At 44.7% G+C, this 27,915-nt stretch overlaps 1 protein-coding gene across 2 annotated transcripts; it reads left to right on the top strand.

Moving 5' to 3' along the window:
* The first annotated feature begins 2,425 nt into the window (after positions 1 to 2,425).
* SSBP1 (single stranded DNA binding protein 1) lies at positions 2,426 to 27,407 on the top strand. 2 transcript variants are annotated; one of them, XM_090043313.1, is made up of 7 exons: positions 2,426 to 2,647; positions 8,505 to 8,568; positions 11,471 to 11,611; positions 12,686 to 12,773; positions 13,005 to 13,093; positions 24,037 to 24,072; positions 25,865 to 27,407. In XM_090043313.1, exons 1-7 carry the CDS (start codon positions 2,624 to 2,626, stop codon positions 26,032 to 26,034), a joined length of 612 nt encoding a protein of 203 aa, XP_089899439.1. In that variant the 5' UTR covers positions 2,426 to 2,623; the 3' UTR covers positions 26,035 to 27,407. The 2 variants fall into 2 exon arrangements, with proteins under 2 accessions (XP_089899439.1, XP_089899440.1); XM_090043314.1 differs by lacking the exons at positions 24,037 to 24,072; positions 25,865 to 27,407 and adding an exon at positions 15,001 to 15,179 and having other exon boundaries at positions 2,433 to 2,647.
* Positions 27,408 to 27,915: the final 508 nt, after the last annotated feature.

Consider the following 27,915-nt stretch of genomic DNA (forward strand, 5'->3'; position numbering starts at 1 on the left):
TGAAAAGAAGAACAAATTTTGTGAGTACTTTGTCCTTTATTGGCTGAAAAAAAAAAATACAGAAAATTGAACCATTATAAAAATTGAGGGGAAATTAAGTTACTGGATATATTTGTTCTACTAATAACCAAATTGAAAAGAACTAATAAAATGGCTGACATTAAGTGTAGCCTCTTTTTGGCCTGAGAATTATACCTGCTAGAGATGGACTATGATTGTAGATGAGTTGTAGCGTTGCCTTGTTAAAATGAATATGCCTCAACATTCATGTCCCACCCATTCCTTCCGGTCTGCTTTGTAGCACACACTGACAAAGACTGACAACTGGCAGCTCCACATGTGCTCTGATGGAAGAAAGGTTACCCATTTCTGGGCAGCACTTGAGGTTTACTTAGGGTGTCTCCTTGCTCTGCTATTTCATCCTAGATCAGTGGTACTTAACATTGATAGACTTTTCCCCCTCAGGAAAGGCTAGCTCTGAGCTTTTGCTTGCTTTTTTTTGGAAGTAGAAAGTCCAGGGAAGGGCAACAAAAATGGTTAGTGGCATGAAGGGGTTTCCATATGAGAAGAAACTAGAGGCTAGGCCTGTTCAGTTTAGAAAGGAGATGCTTAAGGGGGAACATGATAAAGGTTTACAAAACGGTAAATGGTGAAGAGGAAGGAAATTGAGATTTTTATTATTTACTCTCAGTGTAAGAACTAGGTTTAAACTTGCTACCTACTATTTTCATTTTATAACCCCTAACAAAAGGAAGTTTGGTTTTTTTTTTCACACAGCGTGTAATTGAGGTGTGGAACTTGTTGCCACCAGATGTTGCGGAAGCCAACATCTTAGTCAAGATTCAGAAAGGGATTGGACAAATTCTGGGAGGAAAGGGGCATCAGTAGCTATTGAGTGCACAAGTTGGAGATGCAGCCTCTAAATTGGAACTTTCTAGACCTTAAATGCTGGAGGCTGCAAGTGAGAGGAATAGTGGGGGAAAAAACCCTGGTCATACCCATTTCACTCTCCCTTTCAGCATCCTGAGACAAAAGACTGGGCCAGATGGATCTATAGTCTGACCCAGGAAGTGGCAGGCCTTATGTTCTTCAAGAACTCCACAGAAGCCCAGGGTATGGCAGAATGGGTGGAAGTCTCTGAATTCCTGTGTGAAACTGCTGAGTTGGTCTTGTGTATCATGCTTGAAAACCCTGCAGTGCTGAGGCGGCATGGCAACCCTGGGGTGCCCCAGCAGGCCACAGCCCCTGGTTAAGAATTGCAGTCCTAGGTGCCTGTCTGCCCTTAACGACAAAGGCCCCTACCACACGTTATGCACATGATGCAACTGACAAGTGAACTGCGCCATAGATGTAGACTGCCCACATGGGCAAAGCAATTATCACAGGAGAAAAAGGACCGGCTCTCAAAAGAGTCAACCCAGCTACAAAGTTTGTGCTTGACAAGGTGTAACAGTTTCAGTGATCACTGGTTTCTATTCAGTTTCCTTCTGAACATTTTTTATTCCCCACCCAGGCATGGAATGGGAGGTATTTTTCTCTTGCCTTTTGCTACAGGTGCCAAGTTTGTTTTTTGTTGAGGTTTTTTTTTTTTTGCCTTCCTCAAAAGTACTTGGTGTTGGCCAGGGTGGTTGAGTGGGGTTGTGCCAGGGTTCCTAGTTAGAGGGCCTTGCTCCTCCACTCAAAAGTCAGCCTGATCACCAGTTTTGAGATAAGGAACAAGTTTTACCCCATGGTTAGATTCATATGGACTGTGGGGAGTTTTGCCTTCCACTGTGGTCAGGTGCACAGGCTGGTCTCTCAAGTACATTTTAACCATGCATACTGCATTGGGACACCCACAGCCCGTATCCCTCTATAGGGGGAAAGGGTAGGGTTGCCAGCTCTATTTGAATCTATTCTGGGAGGTTTCATCACATTGTGTGATATACTGTACTGAGTAGACTTTACACTAGGAAGGCAAATGAACACCACATGTTAAAAACCCACTGGATTATTGTATACACTTGGATTTAACATGCAATATCTCTTTTAATGAATATCATTTATCTCCTGGGTGACTCTCAGCAGTCTCCTGGAGATTCACATTGCGTCCCTGCAGACTCGCCCTGGATAAGGGGCGGGTTTACACTGGGTGCCTGTGGTGCTTGGGGGCAGCATGCCTCGGAGAGCTGTGCCTCAGGGGCAGCTTTCAGAACAGATCCTTAGTCCGAATGGGAAACGATCCTGCCTGGACCAGGTGGGGGAGCATGCACTAAAGATACAACTGACCAACTACGAGCAGAGACTAGGGGTCCGGCTGAGCGGGAAAGCTGCTGCTGCTTCCCCTCAGTGCGGGGGGAGGGGAACGCGGCGCCGGACCCCCAGCAGCCTCCGCTTCGTGGCGTCACGGGCAGCAGCCCCATGCAGCCAATCCGCTCCCTTCCCTGCCTGCGGCCGGAACGAGGGGAGGGGAGGCTGCGTTTCCCGCCGGACGCCTCTTGCTGCCGGCCCGCGGCTCTTCTTTTCTTCCTTCCCCCACGTCTTTTCGCCGCCGCGGGGAGTCAGGCGCCAGGTGCGGGCGGTCACAGGGAGCCTCGACTCTTACCCTTTTCCTCTAGCCGCTGCAGGTGCTGAGAGCTGCGGCATGTTGCGCAGGCGGGTGGCGCAGGTAAGCGGGCTCCTCTCGCGGCGGAGCTGCGGGCCGCGTGTCCGCCCTGGGGCGCGGAGCTCCAGGCTTGGACCTCGTGGCGGTGCGGTGTCCTACGGGGGCGCTTGCGCCGGCTGCGTGGCTGCAGAGAACCCTGCCTCTGTTCTGAACAGGGAATGCAGCGGGACCAGGCCTTTGGGCATCGCAGGGAGGTGCGCTCTTGTAACGCAGGTTAAAAAACCAGCGGGCGGAGCTAGGAGCAATGGTGTCAGGTTGCAGCAAGGGGAGTTTAGGTTAGATATTAGGAAGAACTTCCTCCCTAGGAAAGTATTCCTAAGTACTGCCCAAGGCAGTTCTCCCAATTTGAACATAGATAGATGTCTGGGAGGCACTAGACCGTCAATGGTTAGTGCTGACTTAGTTAAGGAGCACTTTGGAGGGCTGGATGGGTACAAGTCAGCTGGCTCCGATGACCTCCATCCACAGGTGCTGAAGGAATTGGCCAGTGTCATAGCTGAGCCGCTGTCATGGCTGTTTGAGCACTCACAGAGCTCCGGCCAGGTCCCTGAGGACTGGCAAAGGGCCAACGTGGTGCTCATTGTTAAGAAGGGGAGAAGGGATGAGCTGGGCAACTTTAGGCCAGTCAGTCTTACCTCTATCCTTGGGAAAATACTGGAAAAAATCATTAGAGAGTGCATTTGTGAAGGCCCAGCAGGGAAAATGATGCTGAAAGAAAACCAGCATGGGTTTGTCATAGGTAGATCCTGCCTGACAAACCTTATGGCCAGGAACACACTGCCTTGACACTGGAGCTGAGGCAGGTGTCATCTACCTGGACTTTAAGAAGGCCTTTGAGATAGTTTTGCATCTTATTCTCATAAGAAAGCCAGCAGGCTGTGGAGTGGATGGTTACGCAGTTAGGTGGGTAGCCAGGTGGCTTGGGGACCACATGCAGAGAATGGTGGTGGATGGGTCGTTCTCTGCCTGGAAGGAGGTGGGCAGTGGTGTCCTGCAGGGTTCAGTCCTTGGACCGGTGGTGTTTAATATCTTCATCAGTGATTTGGATGAGGGTGTGGAGAGCACCCTGTCCAGGTTCGCAGATGACACCAAGTTATGGGGCAGAGTTAACACACCGGAGGGCAGGGAGCAGATACAGGCTGACCTGGACAGGTTGGACCAATGGGCAGAACGAAATAGGATGCAATTCAACAAAGATAAATGCAAGGTATTCCACCTAGGTAGGAGGAATCCCCAGCACACCTGTAGGTTGTGGGATGACCTCCTCAGCAGCTCAGCGGCTGAGAGGGATCTTGGAGTCATAGTTGAGTCCAAATGAACATGAGCTGGCAGTGTAATGAAGCCATCAACAAAGTCAATCGCACCTTATTGTGCATTTGCAGATGCGTGACCAACAGATTGGGGGAGGTGATGTTCCCCCTCTATGCAACACTGGTCAGGCTGCAGCTGGAGTACTGCGTCCAGTTCTGGGCGCCACACTTCAAGAGGGATGCAGAGAATCTGGAGAGGGTCCAGAGGAGGGTCACTCGTATGAGTAGTGGCCTCTGTGCAAGACCCTATGAGGGGAGGCTGAGGGATCTGGATCTATTTGGCCTTCACTAGACGTCTAAGGGGAGACCTCATAGCAACTAGGGCTGCACGAAACGTAAGCATTTTGTTTTGACCAGCATTTTGACGTTTCGACAGAACAGTTTCATTTAGACTTTTGTTTCGAGTCGAAACAGCTGTTCTGGTTCATTTAATTGAAACATTTTGCCGTTTTGACCCTGTCTCAATGTTTCGCCCATAGGACATAATGGGGAAGGTCGGAACAGGCTATAACTTTGTCATTTCTGGCCAGAATTGGGTGAAATTTGCAGGAATGGTAGCCTCTTCTGAGGGCATGACATGTGTCAAGCTTCAAGAAGATAGGTGTAAGGGGTTCGGAGACACTGCACCCCAAATTCTTGAGAAGGAAACTCATGCCACTTGTATGTGTGAAGCCACAGCAAGGTCAAAACTGCAGGCTTGCTAGCCCCTGCTGCAGCCATGAAGCCTGCCAACTCTCAATGAGATACGTGCTGCAGGGCTCCGGGTTCTGGAGCCCTGCACTTCTGGCTGTTGACAGGCAAAACTTGTGACATGGGTGCTTGTGACACTGTCTATGTTCAAGTGCGCCCTTGCTGGCGCTGGGGCCTCTGCACAACACAGCAGCGTGCCCCAGTGAGGCCGCCTCCTCCCCCAGCCTCATCCCAGTCCACCACTGTAAACAATGGTAGGTGAAAATAATGTAGCTGGCTCAACAGCAATAGCACCAGCAGTATCTAAGGTAGCCAAACAGAACTGTCCTAGAGCCTTTCTTTTTATAAAGGAATTGGCAGCAAGAAGTAAAGATGTTGTGTTGGATATATGTTACTCGTGGTGTGTGTGATAGCTTATCTTGTGTTTTTATATTTTTGGGTTTTTTCATAATAAACATACATAGAGAAATATCTCTTAGGAAGCTTTCAGGTCGAAAAACCCTTTATCAGGTTGAGGAAGTACCTGCAGTTGGTGTGTCTCCTGGTCCTGGATGGAAGCCAGAGGCTGGCCTGACACACAGTGCAGGCAAGAAAGCCAGTCAGTGAAAATGGAAATGGAGGCATCAGGGGGTAAGGGACAGGCTGGGGTGGAAAGTTGGGGGCAAAGGGGGATGTAGCAGCAAAGGTAAAAGTGCAGAGGTACCTGGGGGGTTGGATGTCTTGCAGGTCACAGTGTGTCAGAATTCCACTGTCTGATCTATATTGAGTCCATGAGTTTCATGGGGAGTGGGTATGGAGGGGCATGTGACCCCCTTCCCAGTTTTATGCATCCACAGCAGGCATGGGTCTGCAGCCTAGCTGGATTAGCACTTGCCTCTGAGGCCTGATGGGCAGGACTAAGCATGGGAGGGCAAAGTAGGATGGTGAAACATGTTGCTGCTGGAACACCTACAGGAGTAACAGATGGGACAGACAGCTGCCCTCACCTTCTTCTGTTGCCAGTTGCTTGTGCACTGGGCTGCAGCTCTACCTTGCTGCCATGTCCTGGCCACCACTGCTCCCCTCTGACCACAGTTTTACCCTGGAGAAGAGGTGGGGTGGTGAGTAGCATCACCTGAGCCCCCCTCCAGCCCCACTGACACACTGTCTGCCCCCCCTCCACCCATTAGACTTACTTGTGGGGAGCTGCTCTCCACACTACCTAGCTACCATGTGCTTGTGTGTACACATATGGCAGCCCCTAGTAACCTCTTGCAGGCTGGGACTCTGCCAGCCTGCAAGGGGAAACCTGCAGTTTCCCATGTTTTTCTCCTTGAAAGGAGGATCCATTTTAAAATTTACTCTCAACCCTTTCATATATTCTTGCAACCCACTTTTGGGTGTCAATGCACAGGTTGAGAAATGCTGGACTAGATGATCTCCTGAGGTCCCTTCCAACCCTCATTTTATATGATTCTTTGATTCAGTAGGACACTTACCACTGTAGAAAGTCTCAGTCAGGAGACCAGCACCACCTCACAAGGACCTGAGTTTGTGCAGGGCTGTCTGCATTTATTGTCACATTCTCCAGCTTACATTGGGTGCTGTTCACTCAAAAGTCGAAGTTTGGTGGAGTTTTTTCCCCTCAAGCTCTAAGAGTGGTAAAGGTGGGGTGGGGCAGGAGAAAAATAGATTGACAGCATTTCTTTACCTTCTGTTTCAAGTGAAATGCTTCAGTTGTCCTGTCCACTTGAATTCGACTCTGCTTGCCCAGTGGCAAGTTATTTGAGATGAGAGATTCTTAATGGATTCTCTCTTCTGTGGGTCCTTGGCCTGTGGTGAGGGGCTGATAAAATGGATTTGGTCCCCACAATTAATTTTTTTCTTTTGGCATGCTGCAGTGATTCAAAAAGAACAGGATGGCAGAGCCTAACTGGCTGATGGAATTTTCTTTGGAGATTAGTCAAGTTATGACGGGGGTGTCAGACTCATCTGGCCCCCATGGTCCAGATGAGTGGCATGGTGGGCAGGTCTTTGGGCTGTGGGCCAGTCCAGGACCCATAGGCAGCACCACAGGCTGGATGATAGGGCTCCACAGGTGTATTTTTGACACACCCAAGTGACAATATTTGTGTTGTGTTCCTTCATGATTCCTTAATAGTTTGACCACTGGTTCTACCTGAACTCCCTTAGCAAGAGTTTCCGTAAATCAAAGTTTCTTTCACAGACGCATGGTCTGAGGAAGTATTTGTTAAACCCATTACTACAGACTTATGTAATGGGATCTGGAGAACAATTGACTGTAGAAACCATAGCACAGTAATTCTTTCAAAGAACTCTCATCCTAATAGCAGCTCCAGCTTTGGTTTTGTGTCTACTGCAGCTGCACCTACTGGTTGTAATACAACCTTGAAATAGTGAGATTTAAATCCTCCACCGTAATGTTTGTAATAATTTGTCTATCAGAAAGGAACCTTGACTCCATAATTTTAATTCTCTTTACCACTGCCATCCCTAATTGTAGTGCTAGGGCTTCTAGTTAACGAGAATGATTCAAAACAATCAAGTCATACCTTCTGGCAAAAAACTTGCACAACTTTCTAATGTAGGTAGAAAGAGTCACAGGGGATAATTATTATATAGTTTGAAACATGTATGACATTTTATTAAGCTTAGTTGTGATGTTTATAAATGGCTCTTCCTACACAAACCCACCCTCACCCTACTAATGCACATTTCACAAAATTGAATCCACTATTGAGAAAAGTAAAAGTTCCCTATGTGTCTTACTAGGTCTTGTGTGTAGTTTCTTCCATTCATCAGGTATACAGAGCCTTATTCTCTTCAGAAATTATGTGGAAAACAAAAAGGCGTAGCCACCAACTGTGAACCTTTAGTTTGTTGGAATCTTAGTTTTTATATTTAAAGCCTTTGTGTTTTGGCCTTAGTTTAACAGCCACTATAAACCAAATTATATGGGGTTTTTTATATCAGACCAGCATATGTAGAAAATTTAATTTTTGTACAGGAAAGGTGAAGTTATATCTTCAGGTAGCATAAAAACACACTTGTTTCACAGTATGGATTATCCCCTAGTTTAGTGTCTTTGATTCAAGAAAAGTTATTAGTCATCCTTCCCTCTCTTTCTGCTACCACCTTTTGATGCAAGAAATTTACTTAACCTTCAATTCTTGCCAAGGACAATTTACCTAATCTTTAGGTCTTTCAGAGCAGCTCATCAGCTCTTAAGCCTTCCACCCCTAATTGCTCTTTTCTTCCTTCTGTGACATGAAAATTGCAGGCATCAAGTTTCTTCTTCCCGTTTGTCTGCTTAAGTTTAACCATGAAAATTAGATTTTGTTTTGTGGCACTAAGTTGTTTTCAGTGTTGGTGGGGAAGCTGAGGCACTCACTTATGTCATTGAAGTTTATTTATATGCAGTGCTGCTGAGGCTCTCATGTCTTTTCAGTATTTGAAGTGAAGCAGAAAAATAATGAATTTATTGAAGTCAGGTGTCTGTAAAAATTATTTTTGTTGTGCATCATGGAGAAACTGTGGTGATTGTGTTGCTATGCATTTCTCAAAAGTTGCGTACATTGAAGAAACATCTTCAGTCCTTTGTTTTTTTCCCCAGCTGCCTATTAAAGTCCCAGCTCTGTTAAAACACTAAACTAAATGCTTGACCTTAGTGCTGAAGTAATCATCCTTTTGGCTACTTTTTGCTGAATTTGGGCTTACTTCCCCAGAAAATATCCTGACACTTGAGCATTATTGCTTGCTTGTTAACAACATTTCTGTAAGCTTTCAGAATATGAGATTTAATGTGTGCCTCTGGTATTGAGTTGATTGGCCTGGAAACTAAAGCATCTCTCTTACTCTAGGTGTTTTGGCAGTCTGTAAGACATGAATCTGATTTGGCCATCGCCTCTTTGATACTTGAAAGATGTAAGTAACTCTTTTGTCATGCGTTTTGAGACCACAACACATCTGTAAGTTTACTGTATTTATAAATGAAGCGAACAGTGAAATATGCTTGACATATCAGCCTCTCTTCACAAAAGAAGACCCTAAATATATACTGATGCATAGAAACCTGCATAGATGCATTATAAAAGGCTAGGTAGATATTTGCTCCTTAAGTGACCCTTTTTGTAGGAGAGAAAATATGTTAGCATTTCTCTCCTCCCCCCTGCCCCACTGTCCATTCAGTTCTTGGCTCCTCTATTAAGTTTGTAAACACTGATATTGAATGTGTGGTACATAAATATGTAGTATAAGAGATTCTTTTTACTTTTGTACAAGATCAAGAAAATACTACATTTCTTTTAAAAACCATTAATAATTTTTGCTTTTAGCCTGTGAAAGGAGGTTGCAATTTTTTTGTTTGTTTTTTTTCATTGTGTAAGGTTCTTATAGTCACACTACTGACCGCTAGATTTTTGGTAAGTATTGTTACTGCTTGATCTTATCTGATCTCTTTAGGTGATACTCTGTTATCTGATACACCAGTGAAACGGAGGGCAAGCAAAGTCTAAAGCTAGCCCACTAGCATGCTACTTTTATAGGGCACAGCTTCTAGCTTACTTTAATATTATGAGTAGAAAGAACAAAACAGTAGTTTCGACTGAAGAAGGATCAAGATTTCGGTAGTAATCATGTGGCTATTCATAAATATGCATATATATCAGAAACATTGTAAGCTCTTTTGAGTGTTACAGAAGAGATTAATCTTAAGGTGGGATTTAAAAGTGGAGAGAATAATACTTGCCAAAGGTCGGTAAGGTTTTAGGAATAGCTGTGTAGTAATTTAGGAAACATTATGAGAAGGTAGAAATAAATTTGATCTCTAATTAGGATCCTTACCTGCAACTGGCTAAGCATAAGCATAACTTTATTCGTGAGAATAATCACTTTGTCGTGGTGTGGACCAGTGAGGTCCCTCAAGGCTGTGTCCTTGGGCCTACACTATTCAACATCTTCATGATGCGGATGTTGGTATCAGAAGCCGACTGGCTAAGTTCGCCAATGACACCAAACTCTGGGGTAAAGCGTCCACACCTGAGGACAGGAGGGTAATCCAAGCTGACCTGGACAGGCTCAGGAAATGGGCGGATGAGAACCTGATGGTGTTTAACATGGAAAAATGCAAGGTTCTCCACCTTGGGAGGAAAAACCTGCAGCATGATTATAGGCTTGGCAGTGCTATGCTGGCTAGCACTATGGGTGGAAGGGACTTGGGGGTCATCATTAACCACAAGATGAACATGAGTCTTCATTGTGATGCTGCAGCTAGTAAAGCAAGCAAAACGCTGGCTTGCATCCATAGATGCTTCTCAAGCAAATCCCAGGACTTCGTTCTCCCCCTGTGCTCGGCTTTGGTGAGGCTGCAGCTGGAGTACTGCATCCAGTTTCGGGCTCCACAATTCAAAAAGGATGTGCAGAAGCTCGAGAGGGTGCAGAAGGGAGCCATGCACATGATCAGAGGTCAGGAAAGCGGACCTTATGATGAGAGGCTGAGAGCCATGGCACTCTTCAGCCTGGAAAAGCGCAGGCTCGGGTGATCTGGTGGCCACCTATCAGTTTATCAAGGGTGCTCATCAGGATCTGGGGGAACATCTATTCACCAGAGCGCCCCAAGGGATGACAAGGTTGAACTGTCACAAACTCCTCCCTGACCATTTCAGGCTGGACATAAGGAAGAATTTCTTTACTGTCCGAGCCCCCAAGGTTTGGAATGGACTGCTGCCAGAGGTGGTTCAAGCACCTACTTTGAACACCTTCAAGAGACATTTGGATGTTTATCTTGTTTGGATCCTATGACCCCTGCTGACTTCCTACCCCGAGGGGGCTGGACTCAATCTTCCGATGTCCCTTCCAGCCCTAATATCTATGAAGTCTATGAAATCCCCTTGAAGTTAAAGCTGACCATACGTGTAAATGTTAGTAGGATCATGGCCTCCATCCATAAATCTTTAAGGGCCACGTTTTAAGTGCAATGGCACTTATAGATGCAGATGGGTACCTAATAGGATTTTTGAAAATGATTAAGCAGGATAAGCACCACATTACCTTTGGAATTTGTCTCTGTATTGTCTTGCAAAGGAAGATGAGAGTCACTTAGTTTACTCAGGGGGCGTGTGTATAAAAGTGTATAAATGATTTGTTCCAGCCTCTGCCTCGGCTCACTGAGGAGGGTACAGGGCCCCTTCTTCCTCCCCGTGGCACTTCTTCAGGAGAATTAGCAGTACGGCACACTGGCCGTGGGGGGAGGGACGGCAGCCGGAATTTCTGGCCGAAACAGCAAAAGAAGCCCACAACTCACCGGACAGGCAGGTGGGCCACACAGGAAACGCGGGAGGTGCCCCAGCCTCTCCAGCTGGTGCGGCCTTTCCCAGCCAGTGCCTGGGGGCCATGGCCCCCTACCGCCCCCCCTGTCAGTATCTGTGAGAGCCTTCTAAGGTGCCATGTAATATTAGCACTGTTAGGTGTGAAAACACCTGTGCATGATTCAGAAGATAAAGTCAGGATTTCAAATTGGTTCTGATACTTTGGATTCCTTTCTCACCTGCTTTGGTCTTTCTGAATTCTTTGCAAGAGAATTGCTCTGTTATTTTTCCATAGTCAAAAATGAGTGAAAGCTAAGAGCTGGCATTTTCCCATAGGTGCCTTGAAAGTAACAAGGCTGAGAACTGCTGAGTTAGAAAAACTAAATTGTTTGGCATTAATGTGTTTGGGATGAGTAACTTTCTCCCACTAATGAACCTGAACCAGTGCTCTTTAACTTTTTCAAGGAAACATCTTTGTGCTCTTGGTACAACTGAGCCCAATGTTTTCTCTCACGTTTCAGCCTTGAATCGTATCCAGTTACTTGGTCGAGTAGGACAGGATCCCGTTATGAGGCAAGTAGAAGGAAAAAATCCCGTTACAATATTTTCTCTTGCAACCAATGAGATGTGGCGATCAGGGGAAAATGCAACATCCGTGGCAGGTGAGCATGTATATTTACTGTAGTGAAATCATATGCTTAGAACTTGCTTGGATGATATATTTAACATGGTGGTTCTCAACCTTTTCGCCTGGGAGGCCGAATTGGCAGTGTCCAGTGTGTCCATAGACTGGATACAACCCTTGTTCCCAATCTGGTGCCCCAGTGGGCACAGCAGGCACCATCTGGCCATGTGGAAGGGGGAGGGCCGGCCCCAGGCCCCAACCCAGCTCCAGTGGGAGGGAAGGAAGCATGACCTGGCTTCAATCCAGAAGTAGGAGGTTGGAGTCAGAACTCGCAGGGGAAGGGGTTGCAGCTTGCCTGGGCCTGGCCTGGGCCCAACCGACTGTGGGGGGTTGGGAATTTGGCAGGGGGAGTTATGGGAGTAATGGTCACTGCTCTCCTCCTGCCAAATGTCTGGATCCATATCGACCCCTGTGGGCCGGGTGTGATGGCTCCATGGGCTGAATTTGGCCTGCAGGCTGGAGGTCAAGCACCCCTGAATTAACATTAAATAATATCTAGGCAAATTCTTGGGTGGTATAAACACATGGATAGAATGGAGTTATACCGATTTTTACTACCAAGAAACTGACTTACTTTGTATAGAGGAAGCCATTTACCAATCCTGTGAGGTCGTTATTGAATAGTGATTTGTTAGACATACCTTCCTAAGAAGGGTAGAAGGGCAGAGTGTTCAGTTACCGTTGCTTCTCCATTCCATTTTGCTATGTCAGAAGTTGGGCCCGCTCTGATCTCGGTGTTCTTTCCATGGGAGATGGAAAAAATGCTCTATCTTTGTTTAAATGCTCTCATCAGTCTGAAAACCGCCCACTTTTTTTTTCCTCTAGCATGTCTGCAGTTTGCAGACTTGCTATAAATTCTGCTACTTTCAGTTTGCATGGTGTTTCTGATGCTGAAAAGAAGAGTGGAAATTTGAATCCTGGAAGATTTTCATTTCTCAGATCAATCACCTTGATTTCTTAGCTGAAGAGCTCTTACCTGTTGAAACAAATGCCCCAAATTAGGGAGAGGACTCAGCATCTGCATGTAACAAATTCTTCTCATCTAACTTAGGTGATATCAGCCAAAAGACCACATGGCATAGGATCTCTGTTTTCAGACCAGGCCTGAGAGATTTGGCATATCAGTATGTGAAGAAGGGGTAAGTAGACACAGAGACCTTGGGAACAGAATGCCTTAACAGTCAGCTAATTGATATGCACTGGGGTGGATTAATACAGATGTTAAAATAGAAGCGTATCTTGTACTTGAAACATTAATACACGCTTCCTACAGATGAGAGAGACAATTTCTGTGTAATCTGAACATCTAACATATAAAAATAGTGATGCAACTCTTCTGGTTTAAGTAATGAATTTTCTTGTTATGTTAGTGCTCGACTCTTTGTGGAAGGGAAGGTAGACTATGGTGAATATACAGATAAAAACAATGTGAAGCGGCAGGCCACAACAATTGTAGCAGGTAAGGAGCATCATACATCAAGCCCTCCTTTCCTTCTTTCAGAAGGGATCAGGGAACATGGATATAAAATCTGTCTATCTCATCACCAAACTCTTATCCTTTGAAATTTTGAGATGATGCATCTGTAGCTGCATTTTCAATACCTGATATGTGCCAGTAGGTGTCACTTGACACTGTTTATGAATTAAGTTAGGTAGGAAAGGGGATAGAAAATATTTGTTGATTGCTGGAAAGTTTGACAGAAAACAGTAAATTGCTGCCAGTGATTTTGTGTTTAAGTCTTGCGTATAGCCGGGTTCCCTGAAGATTTTTTTTCATGGAGGGCCACTTTCTGGGTGAGAGCACTCTGGGAGCTGCATAACAAAATGAAACTATGATCCAATACCTTTAGGTTTAGTAGTTATAATAGAATATGCCTTGCACATACAAAGTTACCATAAGAAGAATCCCACATGATTGATTGCTTAATTCAAACCTCTGAGAGACTTAGGCATCTATTTTGGTTTTTTAAATTATTATTTATTTAATTTTTTTCCCCTGATAAAATGTGTTGGGCCATCTCTTGTCATCAAGTACCTCCTAAAACAGTTGGCGTGACCGTATCATGTGGTGGAGGGTTCACATTCTCTGCTGGCTTACTAAACGTATTACAAAGGATATCAGTTACCTTAACAAGGATCACAGGAGTGTTTACTAAGGTTTGTTAGTCAATGGATACAGCCTCACTGATCAGCTGGGCTTTTGTCAAGGATAATGATCACTTAAAAAGTCCTTTTGAGGGCTTCATTCAAATGCTTCGCAAGTTTCAAGTGGCCTGTGAACCTAACTTTGGAATCACTTGGCGCACAGAGTCAGACAAGTTCTCTTCCTAAATACGTTAGACTTTTTTCATAGTTCTGTCTCAGTGTTTTCAGAGAGCTTTTTTTGTTTTAAGCCTCAGATTGGTGGCTTTCCACCAACTTTTAACATTCCTTTTCTGTGCAAGGCATGTTGTGTGGGTAAAACCAGAGGGAGAATTTGAAAAGGCCTCAAGCAGGAAATGGATGGCCAAGAATATCAGAGGAAAAGTGAAGAGGTTGTACTGATTTCTTTGGCTATAAATAGTAGTTAAGAAAGATGGAAAATCCTTTTTTGGGTTCTGTGAATAACAGTATATTTGTCCTGTACCTCTAAAGATCAGTGTCCTGAGCTGTTAGGGAGTTTGTTTTGGCATTGGGGCCAAAATAACTGATCAATTTAAATGTTACTGTTTCACAGTTGTAAATGGAAAGTTGGGTGAGAGTTGAACAGGAACACAGGCAGGAGTGTTTATTTCAGTTGTGGGTGTTCCCCTTTTGCAGTCCTTTTGCAGTCAGTCCCACTTGTTTAGATGGCTCAACATGCACTACATCTGTGATATTGGCCCTTACTGACATAAGCAGAGAGCCTATCAGTTGGATAAGATAGCAGTCTCTCTTTCAGTGGTTTTCTTTTCAATAATACCATTTTTACAGAAATATGGACTACTTCAGAAACCACTTGATCCAGTATGGACTTCCTGCAACCCCACAGATAGAGGATGGGGGGTGATCTTGTTTGGTTCGGTGCATGCAGCCTGACCAAAATGAGAGAGAATTAGCAGAAGGGAATTAAAATCCTTGTAAAAAAATCCTCTGCTGTGTTAGGTCATTCAGCAGCGTTTACCACAGGTAACGCGCTTGCCTGAAAATATGTTCACCTTGAAGCAGTCTGTTGGAGGGAAAGTGTCAATCAGTGTTTTGTTTCATGGGGGACACTGTTCTGGACAGCAAAGTCCTTGCAACTTGCTGCTAACTTGCCTGCAAGCTAGCTACTGTGTGTATTCATGTGTGTGGCAGGACAAAATGACATGCCTGATCCTGAAAATGAACTTCTCTGCTTTCTTTCAGATAACATTATTTTTTTGAGTGATCCTCTGAAAGAGAAAATATGACGTGGTTAGTGCTTGGACACCAACCTATGCCATTCCTTTTGTTTTACCATGTTTAATCCTTTTGAAATCATGTATATTGCTATAGTTTCTTTAAAAAAAAATAAAACGCCCCTTTTATCTGAATAAGGGAAAATATATTTGGATGTTATCAGTATTTTCAGAATGTTCTCTTTCTCTTTTCTGTTCTATCCTAAGGAAAAAAGGATAAACCCTTGAGGGAGTTCTTAGTTCCTGAGTTAGTGAGTCAATAAATAAAATGTTGCCTTTTCAAGTTCTCCGGGATGTTCAGCTTCTCTCTGTTGGCTGTCATCCTCTTTCATTTAAATTTTTGTCCATGGAACTGTACTTGTGTGTGCTTTGGTTATTTTTGTGCACCAGGAGGCACTAAAAGGGCACCAGTGATTTCCTCCGTTTCCCATAGTGTAGCAGTGTTGGCATGGGAAATACTCCGAGTCTCTTATCAGTATTGGAGGGAAGAGTCTAAAAGCCTCAGTTCAATATGAGGGTGAGATGGGATAGGTTAAATGGAGGGCTCTTGCACTCGCATCTTAGTTTTAACTGTCAGAACGAATCTTGAGTTTTTATTGCCAGACAGGTCAAGTAACGCCAAACAAAAGTATATTGGTTCTGTGATAGTATCATTATGTCTACAGGGACAATTTCTTTCCTACAGTATCAACTAGGGGAAGAGGTTGGGGGGAAAGAGAGCCTGAATAGTGGAACTCCCTGCCTTAAAGGAGTTGGAAATCATGGTGAGGGCTCTGTTTGTTTTTCTGGGCACATTCCCATATGCAGAGGTGTGCGTTTGCTGCTGCACGCACCCCTGCACATCGGGTTTGATGTGGGGCAAATTGTCCCAGGTGGGGTAGAAAAGGCTGAGGCCAGTACCTGTGCTGACCACAGCAGCCTTACTTGGGGACCTTGTGGGGCAGCAGCAGTGCTGATCCAGCCATTCGGAGCCTGACTGGCAACCAGAAAGTGGTTCTGGCCAGCCAGGCTCCATTTCTGGTGGCGCATGCTGCTTTTTTTTTTTCCCCTGCAACTTTTTTAACACTGGGGTCTCCCAGTGTCTCATTTTGGTGCTACAAATTAGCAGCATGGCAAATGCTCCCATGTGCGCGGTATGCAGTTTGTGGCACCTCGTACTGCACATGCACACTCATCTAGATGTGCCCTCTGACATGTTTTGTCGATCTTTCCTGCTACGAGTAGGCTAGTGAAACTATCCCTTTGCTTATGTTCCCCCTAATGATCCTAGCAACGTGTTGAAACAGAGGTGAAAAAAATGTGTTCATTCCTGGAGAAATTTACTACTGTTATAGTTTTTGGACCTGAATGCTACAGTGACCGGCGCAGTGTAAAAGCATACCTGGTTACATGGGCTGGTATTCACACTGAAGGTCATGGTAATTAAGTATTATCCATGGGGCCAGAGCTGCACAGACAACTTTCCTTACCCTTTACACAGTTGTGCACACTGTTCCTTTTTCCTGAAGCTGAGAATAGAGCATGTATCTTGTGGTTAGGAAGTTCTGAACCACAGTGGAACCAATGCTGTTTTTTCAATGGTAGTAGTAGGCTGTATTACTTCAGTTACCTTATTCTTTCCTGGTTACTTAGTTTTTATCAAGCATTCATTTGCATAAGATATACTCCATTAACTGTGCGTGGTCTGTGCTGTCTCTAGATCATGCCAACAGAAGTATAGTCACGCTGGCAGATGACACTGACTTCATGTTCAGCTGATAGTGCAGAAAAGCAACGCAGGTGGTAGGGTGGGTGTGGGAGGAGAGTTCTTGCCTTCTAAAAGAGACAATCGCATGCTAGCTCAGCTTGTGTTTTATGTGTGGAGTTCAGTTTTTGTAAAGCATTGGCATACTTATCAGAAAGTGATCATCCATACCTATGATCTTGCTGCCTAAAATAGATACCAAACAATAAGCAGAGTCCTCTTGTTAATCCCCAGAAGGGCCAGAAACTGGCTTCTTCAGATTGGATAAGTTGATGCTAAAGCAAAATGCATTTGAAAAATGATGACTTAAAGCATGTCTTTCAATTATGGATGTTAAAATGGGGAAGGCCACTGCTTTGCTTCCTTGAAAGTGGGATGAAAGGTGAGAGGGATGTAAAGGCTCTGGTCACTTCACTGTATGGAAGAGTACTTAAAGCAGAGTGGTCCAAAACAGCTTACATAAGTAATTGTCTCTGAATTGACCTAGTTCTGGATTTGTTTTTAAAGTGCATTTTCTGTTGTCTGAGGCCCTGAACAGGCCAGACCCTAGTTCTCTTAACAATTGCTTGTCTCTTTCACCTCTCCCGTGATGGTTGAGATCTGTTGGGATGGTATAGCTGACAGAGCTTACTGTGAAACTTGAGAGTTGGGAATGAAACCTTCTAAGAAGAAATCCCTGTGATGTTGAACTCTAACCAGGAATAAGCAAAAGACTTGCTTGGCTTGGGCTAAACGTGAGACTTGCCTCTCTGTTTTCCTCAATAACACTGACTGGAGAATGGCCTACGTGCTGATGTCTACCTACAGCTTGGGGTCAGGACTCAACTAGCCCAAGGTGCAGGCGTATGTGACCAAACATAAAACGTGTTCAAATTATTTTAATTTTTTTCTGTTCACACTGGTTAAAGTTACTAATCTGCTTGTAAAGAGGTTATGGTGTAAGTGTTCTATGTGTGTACAATTTGCCACAGAAGAAGTACTTAATAGCTTGGCCATTCACCAGAGTCTGGAATTGGATTCTGTAGCAACGATGACCACACATGCAGACTTAAAATCTAAAATCAGCAAAGTACCCACCACTTCCTTGAAGACAAGTTATAATTAACACCATAAAATTTTAATCGGTGAAGAGTATGTAAAATCAGCGCACGCACCCCCCCCACCAGTTTATTCCTTATGAAAACCTACTCGACAGAGATTAAAGGAGGGTAGGTGGATCTAGCAAGTTTTAACATAAAGACAATTGCTTGTAGGAAGGTACTGTGTATCTTCCAGCATTTTTCAGTGGATGGTTTTTTGCTTTCATGTGACCCAAGTAACTTTTTGAGCAACCAGTATTGGGCAAACACTGATTGGCATCTGTTCTCCTTCCTGAAGCATTTTCCTTGAAGAGGAATTACTGTATTTATAATAGGTAAGGGAGCGTTCCAAAGAATGAGGTGTGCTGTAATAAACTTTGGACATTGCAAAAGTGTGGAGGATTTCATAATGGCATAGACAGAGCTGGAGGACTGCAAGCCAACTTATTGACACTTGATCGGTCAATCTTGGTGTTTCTGGTGTGGGGGGAAACGTTCCACCTCCTGTATTTATTTTCGGCTGTTACACCTGAGTTAAAGGGAAGCTGTGAATGTGGTGCTTGATATGTTTTGAAAGCTCATGGCAAAAAATACTTTCGGTCTTTACAAAAGTGTGACTTGCATTTGAGAGCAGAGCTCTGATTTTGCCCAGCTCCACATGTGGCAAAACATGAGGGGTGCTCAAAAAAAAAAAAGCAAGTAATGAGGTGGGACTTTTTTTTTTTTGGCAGAAACATCTTCTCTAACTTCTGTTTCATGATTCATTATGATGGTAATTGGAGTGCAAGCTGACAAAGGGGAACTGTGGAGGGCTTGGGACTAGTAAAGGGATATTCAAACCTCTTAGTCCAAAGTTGCTAGTTCAGGAGTGGGCAGTTATTTTGGGCGAAGGGCCGCTTACCCAGTTTTGACAGGCTGTCGAGGGCCACATGGGTAGCCCCCTTGACAGGTGCCCTGCCCCCTGGTCACTATCTTGGGACCAATGTCCCAGGGCCAGCACTGATGGGGCCCAAAGCAGGGCACAGGCTCGCAGGGGTCTGTGGAGCTGGGCTGGGCTTCACCAGCAGGGAGAGGGGGGAGCTGGCTCCTGCTGCAGGCATTCGCAGCCCACGCGGGGCTGTCTGGAGCAGGCACAGGCAGCCCCACACAGGCTGCAAGTGGCTACAGTGGGAGGGGCCGCTTTTCCCCGCACTCAGCACCAGCTTGTAACCTGGTCCTGCTGCCAACCTGGGCTCCAAGCCAACTCCGGGTTCACCTGTTGGCAGCAGCAGCTGCAACCCCCTGCCACTTGCCACGCCAGGCAGTGTTGGCTGCTGCTGTCTGCCCGGAGCTCGTGTGTTGAGCAGCCCAGAGGTGACAGTGGCAAACACTGACGCAGTGAGTGGGGAGGCCACAGGTGCTGTTGCCACGCGCAGCCCCCACAGGCAAGGCCGGAACTGGCACAGGGCCTAGGCTGGCAGTGGGGCCACGTTACAAGATGGTGCTGAGCACGGAGTGGGGGGAAAAGTGGCTCCACACCCATCCCATGCCTGGCACTGCAGCTGCTCAGAGCGTGCCTAGGGCTGCCTGTGCCTGCTCAGGACAGCCCTGTGTGGGCTGCGAGCAGCTGCGGTGCGGGGCACTGGCCATGGGGCAGGCAAGGGGCCACTTTTCTCTACAGTGGGAAGGAGCCCAGAGAAAAGCTGAACATGGGGGGGCAGGGAGGAGTGGCCCCGCCCCTGCTCTGTGGCTGGCACTCCCTGCTGGAGCTACTTGCAGCCTGCAGGGCTGTCCAGAGTAAGCACAGGCAGCCGCATGCGGGCTGTGAGCGGCTGTAGCATGGGGTGCCAGCCACGGGGCAGGTGAGGGGCTGTTTCCTCCCCCACCACCTGTGCTCAGCTTTTCCCCGGGCCACTTTTCCCTGAGCCAGAAGCCCCAGCTGGGGCTCCTGGCTGGGGAGGATGGGGCCAGGCAGGCCTTGCTGTTGTGGGAGCCCACCAGGCTTCCCCTGGGTCCTACTGCCCTTGGTTCCTGCCATTTTTGACAGGAACCAAGGGCAGATAAGTATTTATTTTATAATTTTTTTTAGGGACCCTGCGGGCCGGATGGAATGGCGTTGCGGGCCAGATGCAGCCCACTAGAGCCCCTGCTCTAGTTTGAATTTAACCCAGAATACTAGTGACAGAATGACATTGCATTCTGATGATGGGTATGGTGGTCTGTGTGAAGTTAACTGGAATCTTGGTCTAGATATTACCAGTCATAATAAGGATTACAGTTGGCACTTGGGTACAGAGGAACCTGGATCATTCATATCCGGGTAGCTCATAACCCACCTAGTTCACAGTGGGGTGTTGAATTGAGAATGGGCCACTGCATCTTTTATTTCAAAGCTTATTCCACTCAACTAGACCTCATCAATGGCTCCATACAGTTGTTTGTTGTGGTTGTATATACTCCTGGCTGGTGTACAAAATTCCATCTTTACAAAGGAATAAGGAACAACCCTGTGACGAATGAGTTCTACTGTATAAGTCTTCATAGATGGGGCCATTATCTGCATGGGCTGAGAAACTGAACTGGGCCTCAGAAGTCTCTAGAGGTAAGAAGTTATACACTTTAGTAAAAGGAGCTTGTCTTTCCATCAGTGTGCCTCATGTGGTTTTAATAGAAAACTGTCTTCACAGTATGGTCAGTCCCATAGCTTTCATGAGTATTGATTTCACTTCAGAAGAGGGGGCATAATGCCAAGTCTGAGAGAAGAATATCTTAAAATAAAAAGCATGCCTAAAAATATTGTAAGTTTGAAATTTCTTAGGCTCATAATAGTGAAAACCCTTTTGCTTAGAAGTTGAGAATATTTGCAGATACCAGCCAAGGCTCAATCTTGTCAACCATATTTCATACCGTTTGCCTCCAGTGGAAGTTGAGTGCTTTTCTGTCAGAGTAGTTCAGCTCTGATCTCATTTACACACAAAAATATGCTTTCTTATTGTAAAGTCTGTTATTGTGCAACATCGGTACCTTTGCTGCCGCAGAACATTTGGAAAGGGACACCATCCATTTTCAGGTAGTCTCCAAAGACAGCATGCCGGGCTGCAAGAAATGCATATGAAGGGGCATAAGATTTTTTTGCTCTGCTTTCGACTTATTTTATGTTATAGGAAAGCACTCATCTTTATCCTGGTGCTTTCTAACAACAAAGCAATCTAAGAGTTATCAATCAAACTTGATAGGTGCATACTTCTTGGAAGTGTCATTGCCTCTAGTTCTGAAGTTTCATTGTACATTGTCTCATTTTTTGTGTGTCTTCAATAAGGAAGAGGTGGGGAGTATTAATTTGCTGGACAAAAACTCAATTCCAGATTTTCTATTCCTTATTACTATCTTAGGCTATGACCTTATTTATTTATTTTTGCACCAGGAGCTCAAAAGTGTCATTTCAAACGCTAGCAATTGTACAGAGACTCAAAGCCTTCATTCCAGATCATTCTTCCCTTACTAGGTTTTATTTTTTTTTCTTTAAGGTTCTTCATTGCTTGGAGATGGATTTTATAAATGGTGAATTATCTTGGTCACAAACTAGAACCACTATAGCATGCAAATTGCTTTATTGAGCCTTTGTGTAGTTGACTAGATCAAAACTCAAGTAATGGTACGGGTACAAGAAGATACTGTCTTAACTAGTCCATCTGCCTTCAACTGCAAAAAAACCCCCAACTTGTGGTTATTTTTCTCTGATTCCTCCTAAACTTTAGCTTGTCTCCATAGCTAGTTCACCTGTTTTCATTCGTCTTATTCTCAGTGAGCTTTTTCCATGTTGTCTGAGGTTTACTTCTTCACCTTGCTGTTCTGTCCTTTTTGTGCTTCTCACTAGCTGTCAGGTACTATCACAAAGAAAAATTGCAGGTGTTTATATACCCCTCTCCTGGAATACAGACAGTAATCTCTTTGGGTGTCTATACACAAGCACAGAGGCTGCTCTGCCACACTATAATTACAGCACATCAGAGCAGACTCAATTTAGTCGAGTCTGTTGCAGCGTGGTAATTACTGAAGCCAGCCTCTCTGTCTCATGTATTAGCATCCCCATGCTTAAAAATGGTGGCAGGGGTGCTTTAAAGCTCATCGAATGAGCTTTAGATAAAGTTCCCTGCTGCCATTTTGAAGTGTGGGGATGCTGATGCATGAGACACTCCGGGCGCTTTAATTAGAGCAGCTCTCAGAGCCACTCTAATTAAAGTCCCCCCCCCCACACACACCCTCCCCAGACCACGTGTATAGGTGTTCTTTCTTTAGTCTCCCTCTAGATTGGGGATTTTGCCTAGTTATGTCAATCAATAACTACCACACATACAATGCACACTCTGTTCAAATTGTGTTCTGAAAGAGTGTGGTGAGTCAAAAAGATACATATGTGCTTAGATAAATAGCACAGAAAATTACTAGCCTTTTTTTAAGTTAGAGCACCAAGCTGCTGGAAGAGAGTCTGGATTTACAGCATAGTAGAAACTTGGTCACAAAGTAGGCAAGATTGGAGAAAATGGCAGTATGAAAGGAAGACTCAAGAAGAGAAATCTGTGAATTATGTTCTTGTTCAGCTCTGTAAAGATGTTTGCCTTTGTACAATCTTTTGTACCTTCAGTGTCATTGCTGCTCAGGTGTTCAGATCTAGATATAACTTATTCCATTTTTTCTTGTATCTGGATACTGAGCAATTAATATTATCCAGGAAGAATCGGTTTCCTTTGTTTTTCCTGATTATTTTTCCTCTTCTGGTATTTAGCACAACCCACCAGTTTCTAACTAATACTGACTTTCTTTTCTAGGAATGACTTTGCTTCCAGCACTAAAACTTTAGCATTACACATACGTTTGATAGCTGCTTTAATATCAAGCCAATGACTACGCATGACCTTTTAGTTGTATTTTGTCACTGAAAAGGGGGAGTTCCTTTACAAGCATTAGAGTTCAAAATAGCAGTCCCTCAATACCAAACATTACTTCTTACTAATGTACAGTCAGAAAAATACATCCTGTTAGACTGGTTTCCAGAAATTGAACACACTTAAAGCTGTGCTGGACGGGCAGCCTGGGAGAGATCCTTTGGTTAGTGATCTTATCAGTATGGTGGTACAATATTGACAGGGATCAGAGAATCTTCCCCATAGCACCAGTGTACCTCAACTCTTCCCTTGTCCGACACCTAGGAAAAGCAGAATTCAACCCTTATTCCCTTCTGTGAAGACTGCCATTTTTTTTTAATGTGGCCACCTGTTAATTGGACTTTAGATCCCAACCCAGTTCACACAGGCTGAACACTCATCAGATAGGGCATACTGTGATGAAGTACTGTTGCTAACTAGAATTACTGCCATTCTGGAAATGAAAGGCACCATAGCCACTGATAATTCCTTTGAGTTATTCTGTCGCCTGCTATCAGTGCCTGGTGAATAGTTATTTTGAATATTCTGGCAATTTTTGATCTTTTTATCACCATTAAAATAATGAATTTGTAAGAGAGCAATAATTTTAAAAGAGGAAAGCCTGGTTTAGCAAAGGGGTAAGATCTAGGAAGGGGGATGCAATCAGTTGGATAGAAAAAGGGAGAAATCAGGGAAAGGCAACATTTACTTGTTCCTAATTTCTTGGCAGTCCCCAGTTAACGGAAAAGAAAAGACAGTAATAACCTATTGGACAATTTGTTTACCACATAAATAGTTCTTCCCAAAAGACATGTGAGGAGGGTAAAGTTCAGTCCTTGCCCCCTGATCAGATAAAAGATCTGGCCTGACCCTCTGTTCAAAATCATAGTCATAGGGTAGAGTACCTGCTTTTGTGTTTTAGTTTGGTCATCTTATTTCTTTGCCTTACAAAGGGAGTGCTGTTGTCCTTTAGACTTTTCTTGGGCAAAGCCTGTAGTGCCTTCGTTCAAAGAACTTCTCTCTCAAATAGTAACTTTAGAGAGATGTAATGTCAGCCAGCTGCCAGCATGGAGGAGAAGAACCTTATCAGCCATTGAACATATGCACAGAGGTTTTTAAAACAAGTATTTCTGATGAAGTCATGGTGGCTTGTGGATGAGGAAGTGATCTTAAAGGTTGCAAGCCTACACTTTTCAGGGCTGGTCCAAAGTCATTACCTTCAACAGCAATACATTACAATGCTGGGATTTAATGAGTCTCCCCTTTCCCTCCACCAGGTCAGATTCTTGACCGTGGGACCTCTTTCGGTGCAGGTAAATTGGTTTATGACATTTTCCATGCTGCCTCATACTTGTTACTCCACTGAGGTATGTGATCTCTAATAATTTAGAATTGCCCATCTTAACAGGAATGTTTATAGATCACACATTTACTATCAATACATTTTGATTTAAAATGCAGCTTCGACAGAGGACTCCTTCCTCCCACCCTTCCCTTGCACACCTCGCATCAGATTTTCCTAAAATGTCGTGTGTCGTCGTCCTCCCTCCCCCCTGCCCCCGCTGCTGTGGGAAATAAAATAGTTTTGTTTGGCATCAGCCCACATGGGAAACATTTTGGTTTGTTGAACGGAAGTGAAATGTTTAACATTGGCCTGTTCAGCATTAATCTGTGTGTGAATTGGGGCGTGGAGCTTCAGGCACACCTATGGCCCCATTCTCTATGAGCGAGCTCTGTAGCTGGACAATGTATCCCAGGATGCACCAGATTTTTCTTTTTGATCAAAATAGTGCATCGTGGAAGAGGATGTCTAAACAGGAAGTCCAAGCACAGAGGAGATTAGGGATGTAAAGAAACTGAATTAAACTCTCAGGCATTACAGCAACTTGTGGAAAGGAAAACTAATGTTGAACTAACCCGAAATGAAACTGTTCTTATTCAGTTGAATGAACTGCTCTGCTGCCCCTGCCAACAAATGAAGCATTTTTGGTTCAAGATGGTCAAATATTTTAAATCAAAGAGCTTTGACACATTTTATTCCATGAAAATTGTTGCTATTTCAACTCTACTACCTCAGTTTTAGGATGAAAACAAATGTCTGCACATCAGAATTGCTCAATGAATGGAAATGCCAATTTTCTACTAGCTCTATTCCTTTGTGTTGCTGGGACCTAGCTCATGAAAGAATATCAACAACAATAGTCTGTGGTGTTTTTTATGTATAATAATGAGATTGTGTTGAAATAGCGTTTATGTATCTATTCGATTTATACCCTGCTCTATCCAGGAGGCTCAGAGCAGTCTACAATAAACAACTCACAGGGAGGATTCACCAAACATCACCCCAAAACTTGAGAACTCCAACTTCCCCACCAATCACCACTTCCATTCCCAAATCCCACCACAAACAAATAAATCCTCCTGCCAATCCAAACCATACCTCCCAACCAGCATTCACATCAAGAGACAAGAAACCTCTCCCTGTCCACTGCACTGCCTCACCCCCAGAAGGGATCCCTCTATTTACTCCTGAGAGATCCAGTTCTTGATAGCTTACAATTCATTTTCTAAAATATCACATTTTCCCCTTCTTAATGAATCTTCTGGTGTACTCAGTAGCATAAAATATCCTGTTATCCTGAGACTGTTGTTTAATTCTAGTGTTTTGCTTTAATCAAATCTAAGACAAAATCTCCTCGTGACTATGAAAACATAAATCTGCAAGGTTTTTTTTAAGTTGAACTGGGATGGGTGTTAAACACAAGATTATAATTATGCGCTAAGCAATCCCATAAGGCTTCACGATTTTGCTTGAATACTTCCATTGTGTTTGAAAAAAGATTGGCATGGTGCATGCTATATGGGTAACTTGTTTGCTCAGGGTGTCAGAAAACCTTTGATTTGTCTAAGTGCATACAACAACTGAATGTTCTTCCTGTTTGCTTTTTTTTTTTTTTTTTTTTTTTGTGTGTGAAGTGTTTTTTTTTTCCTTCAAGTTTCTCATATGGTTGAATTAATTGTCTGTAAAAGCACAGATTGGCTTCCTGGGCAGACAGAGGGCATAGTAGATTTGGACATATATGTAATATAAGCTTTTGTTTGCAGAAGCTCAGCACATCAGAGGTGCAAATCTACCTTTCCTTCTACTTGACTTCAGACTGACACAGCTAACTCCCTGGCAAATAGCAAAACAGTGTGAGGACTTGTGGAAGTTTCCCTCATATCAATATGCCAGTTTGTCTCAATCCTGTCCCTGTGGCAGCTCTAATCCCTAGTTGAACCTCAGTGGCCACATAACCAGTTCCTATGTACTCATATTATCTCCATCATCTATCACCTTCACATCCAAACACCTCATATTTCAATTCTGAAATGCAAAAACTCCCTGTTATGTATGCTTTGTTTTTTCTAGTGTGATTTTTCTTTTTCTTGAAATATAAATGAGGCAAGGATTTTTTGGTGATATCTTTTATTTGATCAACTGTAATCTAAGCAAAGTTTTAAATGAGTACATACAGAGTTAAAAAGCTAGTGCACTAACTCACAGTTCCATCTAGCATCTCAGATTTTGTTCAGCAATTAAACTATATGTGATTTTAAAGTTAAAGTTAAATTGTACTGCCTAGGAACAACAAGGAACTATTCAAGCACAAAAACAGGAGGACTGCCTCTGCCCTAAAAAAGCTTGTAATATAATAAGAGACAGGCATGGTCTATACTGACCTTGCTCTGGTGCTAGAACTTCCATGACCACGCAGGCCACTTCTGGTGGTTTCAGTCCACAGCTGTGCTGCTAGTTTTTGAAGTGTATCTTAGGAAGGTAGCAGCTTTTGAAGGGACCACAGCAGCCATCAGAAAGTGTGGGAATTTCTACATGTACCTTCTAGCTGCCAGGCTGCAGCTGAAACCCTATTCCACTTAGTGGAGATGGAGTAGCTCTGCTGGCAGGGAGGAGGGTTCAGCTGCTGTTGAGGAGCTCTGGTTGTGGAAGCTTTCATAGTTTGGCTGCCAGAACTGGACTTCTATTGGCAAGACTTTGGAGGTATAGACAAGGCCACAGATACAGGCATTTTACACTTTTAAAATGATCCTTTTTGTTTTCTGATATAAATTCTTAATTTCTGTACACGCAATAAGCAATGTGTACATTTTGTGAGCAGCTAAGAGTGTACTAGTAGATGTCAGAAAGTAAGCAACACTTTTATAGCAGGCAACAAGTATTTGAAGTGACACTATTGTGTTACTATTCATGTGTGTCATCCAGTGATTCTCAACCAGGGTACCACAAGATCCTTTTAAGATTGGCACCGATATAAAGAAAATTGACTATATCAGGTATTGGCCTGATGTAGTCAATAATTTGGCCGATAAATGTACGTGCAGCTGCAGGGCAAGACTCAAGGAGCAGAGCCTGGCAGCGTGCAGCTGGTAAGTCTGTTGTGGTGAACAGGGAGGAAAGGGGTGCGGAGAGGCAGATCAACGCCCCCCCCATGGTGAGGGAGGCAGTGGGGCTGGGACTTGGTTAGATGCTGCCCAGCTGAGGTGGAGCGGGCATGGGACAGAGCTGTGGCTCATCCAGGGCGGCGCAGGGGTGACTCCCACTGCTGCACACTGCTTGCCTGGCAGCTCCTACTGCTTGTCCGGGAGGGTATGGGGGTGGGGAATGCCCCCAGATCTGCACAGGACAGGCTGGGTGGGCTGCATTTGGGGCTGGGGGCTGCACTTGGGGCAGTGGGTGCTGGTGCTGGGGGGGGTGTACAGTGAAATTTGGGATGGCTGCGGCCCCCCCATTGCCCCCCCCTCCCAGGGGCACGACCGCCTACCCCGAGGGCAGTGCTACAGCTTGCCCACCCAATGCAAATCTGGGGGCACGTGCCCCCTCTCCCCCTCCCAGGCAAGCAGCGAGAGCAGCAGTGGGAGCTGCCCCTGGATGAGCCATGGCTTCATCCCAGACCTGCCCTGTCGTGGCTGGGCAGCACCTAGTTCAGCCCCACTCCCTTCTTCCCTCACCACAGGGCCCTTGATCTGCCCCCCACTTCCCTCTCCTCTCCTTTCACCACAACTGACCAGCTGCATGCAGCTGTATAGGAAATTGGATTGGTATCAGTCGATACGCCCCCTTAAAAATTGGCTGTTGGTTTTGGCTCTCAAAATCT

This window comes from Crocodylus siamensis, chromosome 4 (assembly GCF_052110815.1).
Source record: "Crocodylus siamensis isolate JL-2025a chromosome 4, ASM5211081v1, whole genome shotgun sequence".
Lineage (NCBI taxonomy): Eukaryota > Metazoa > Chordata > Crocodylia > Crocodylidae > Crocodylus > Crocodylus siamensis.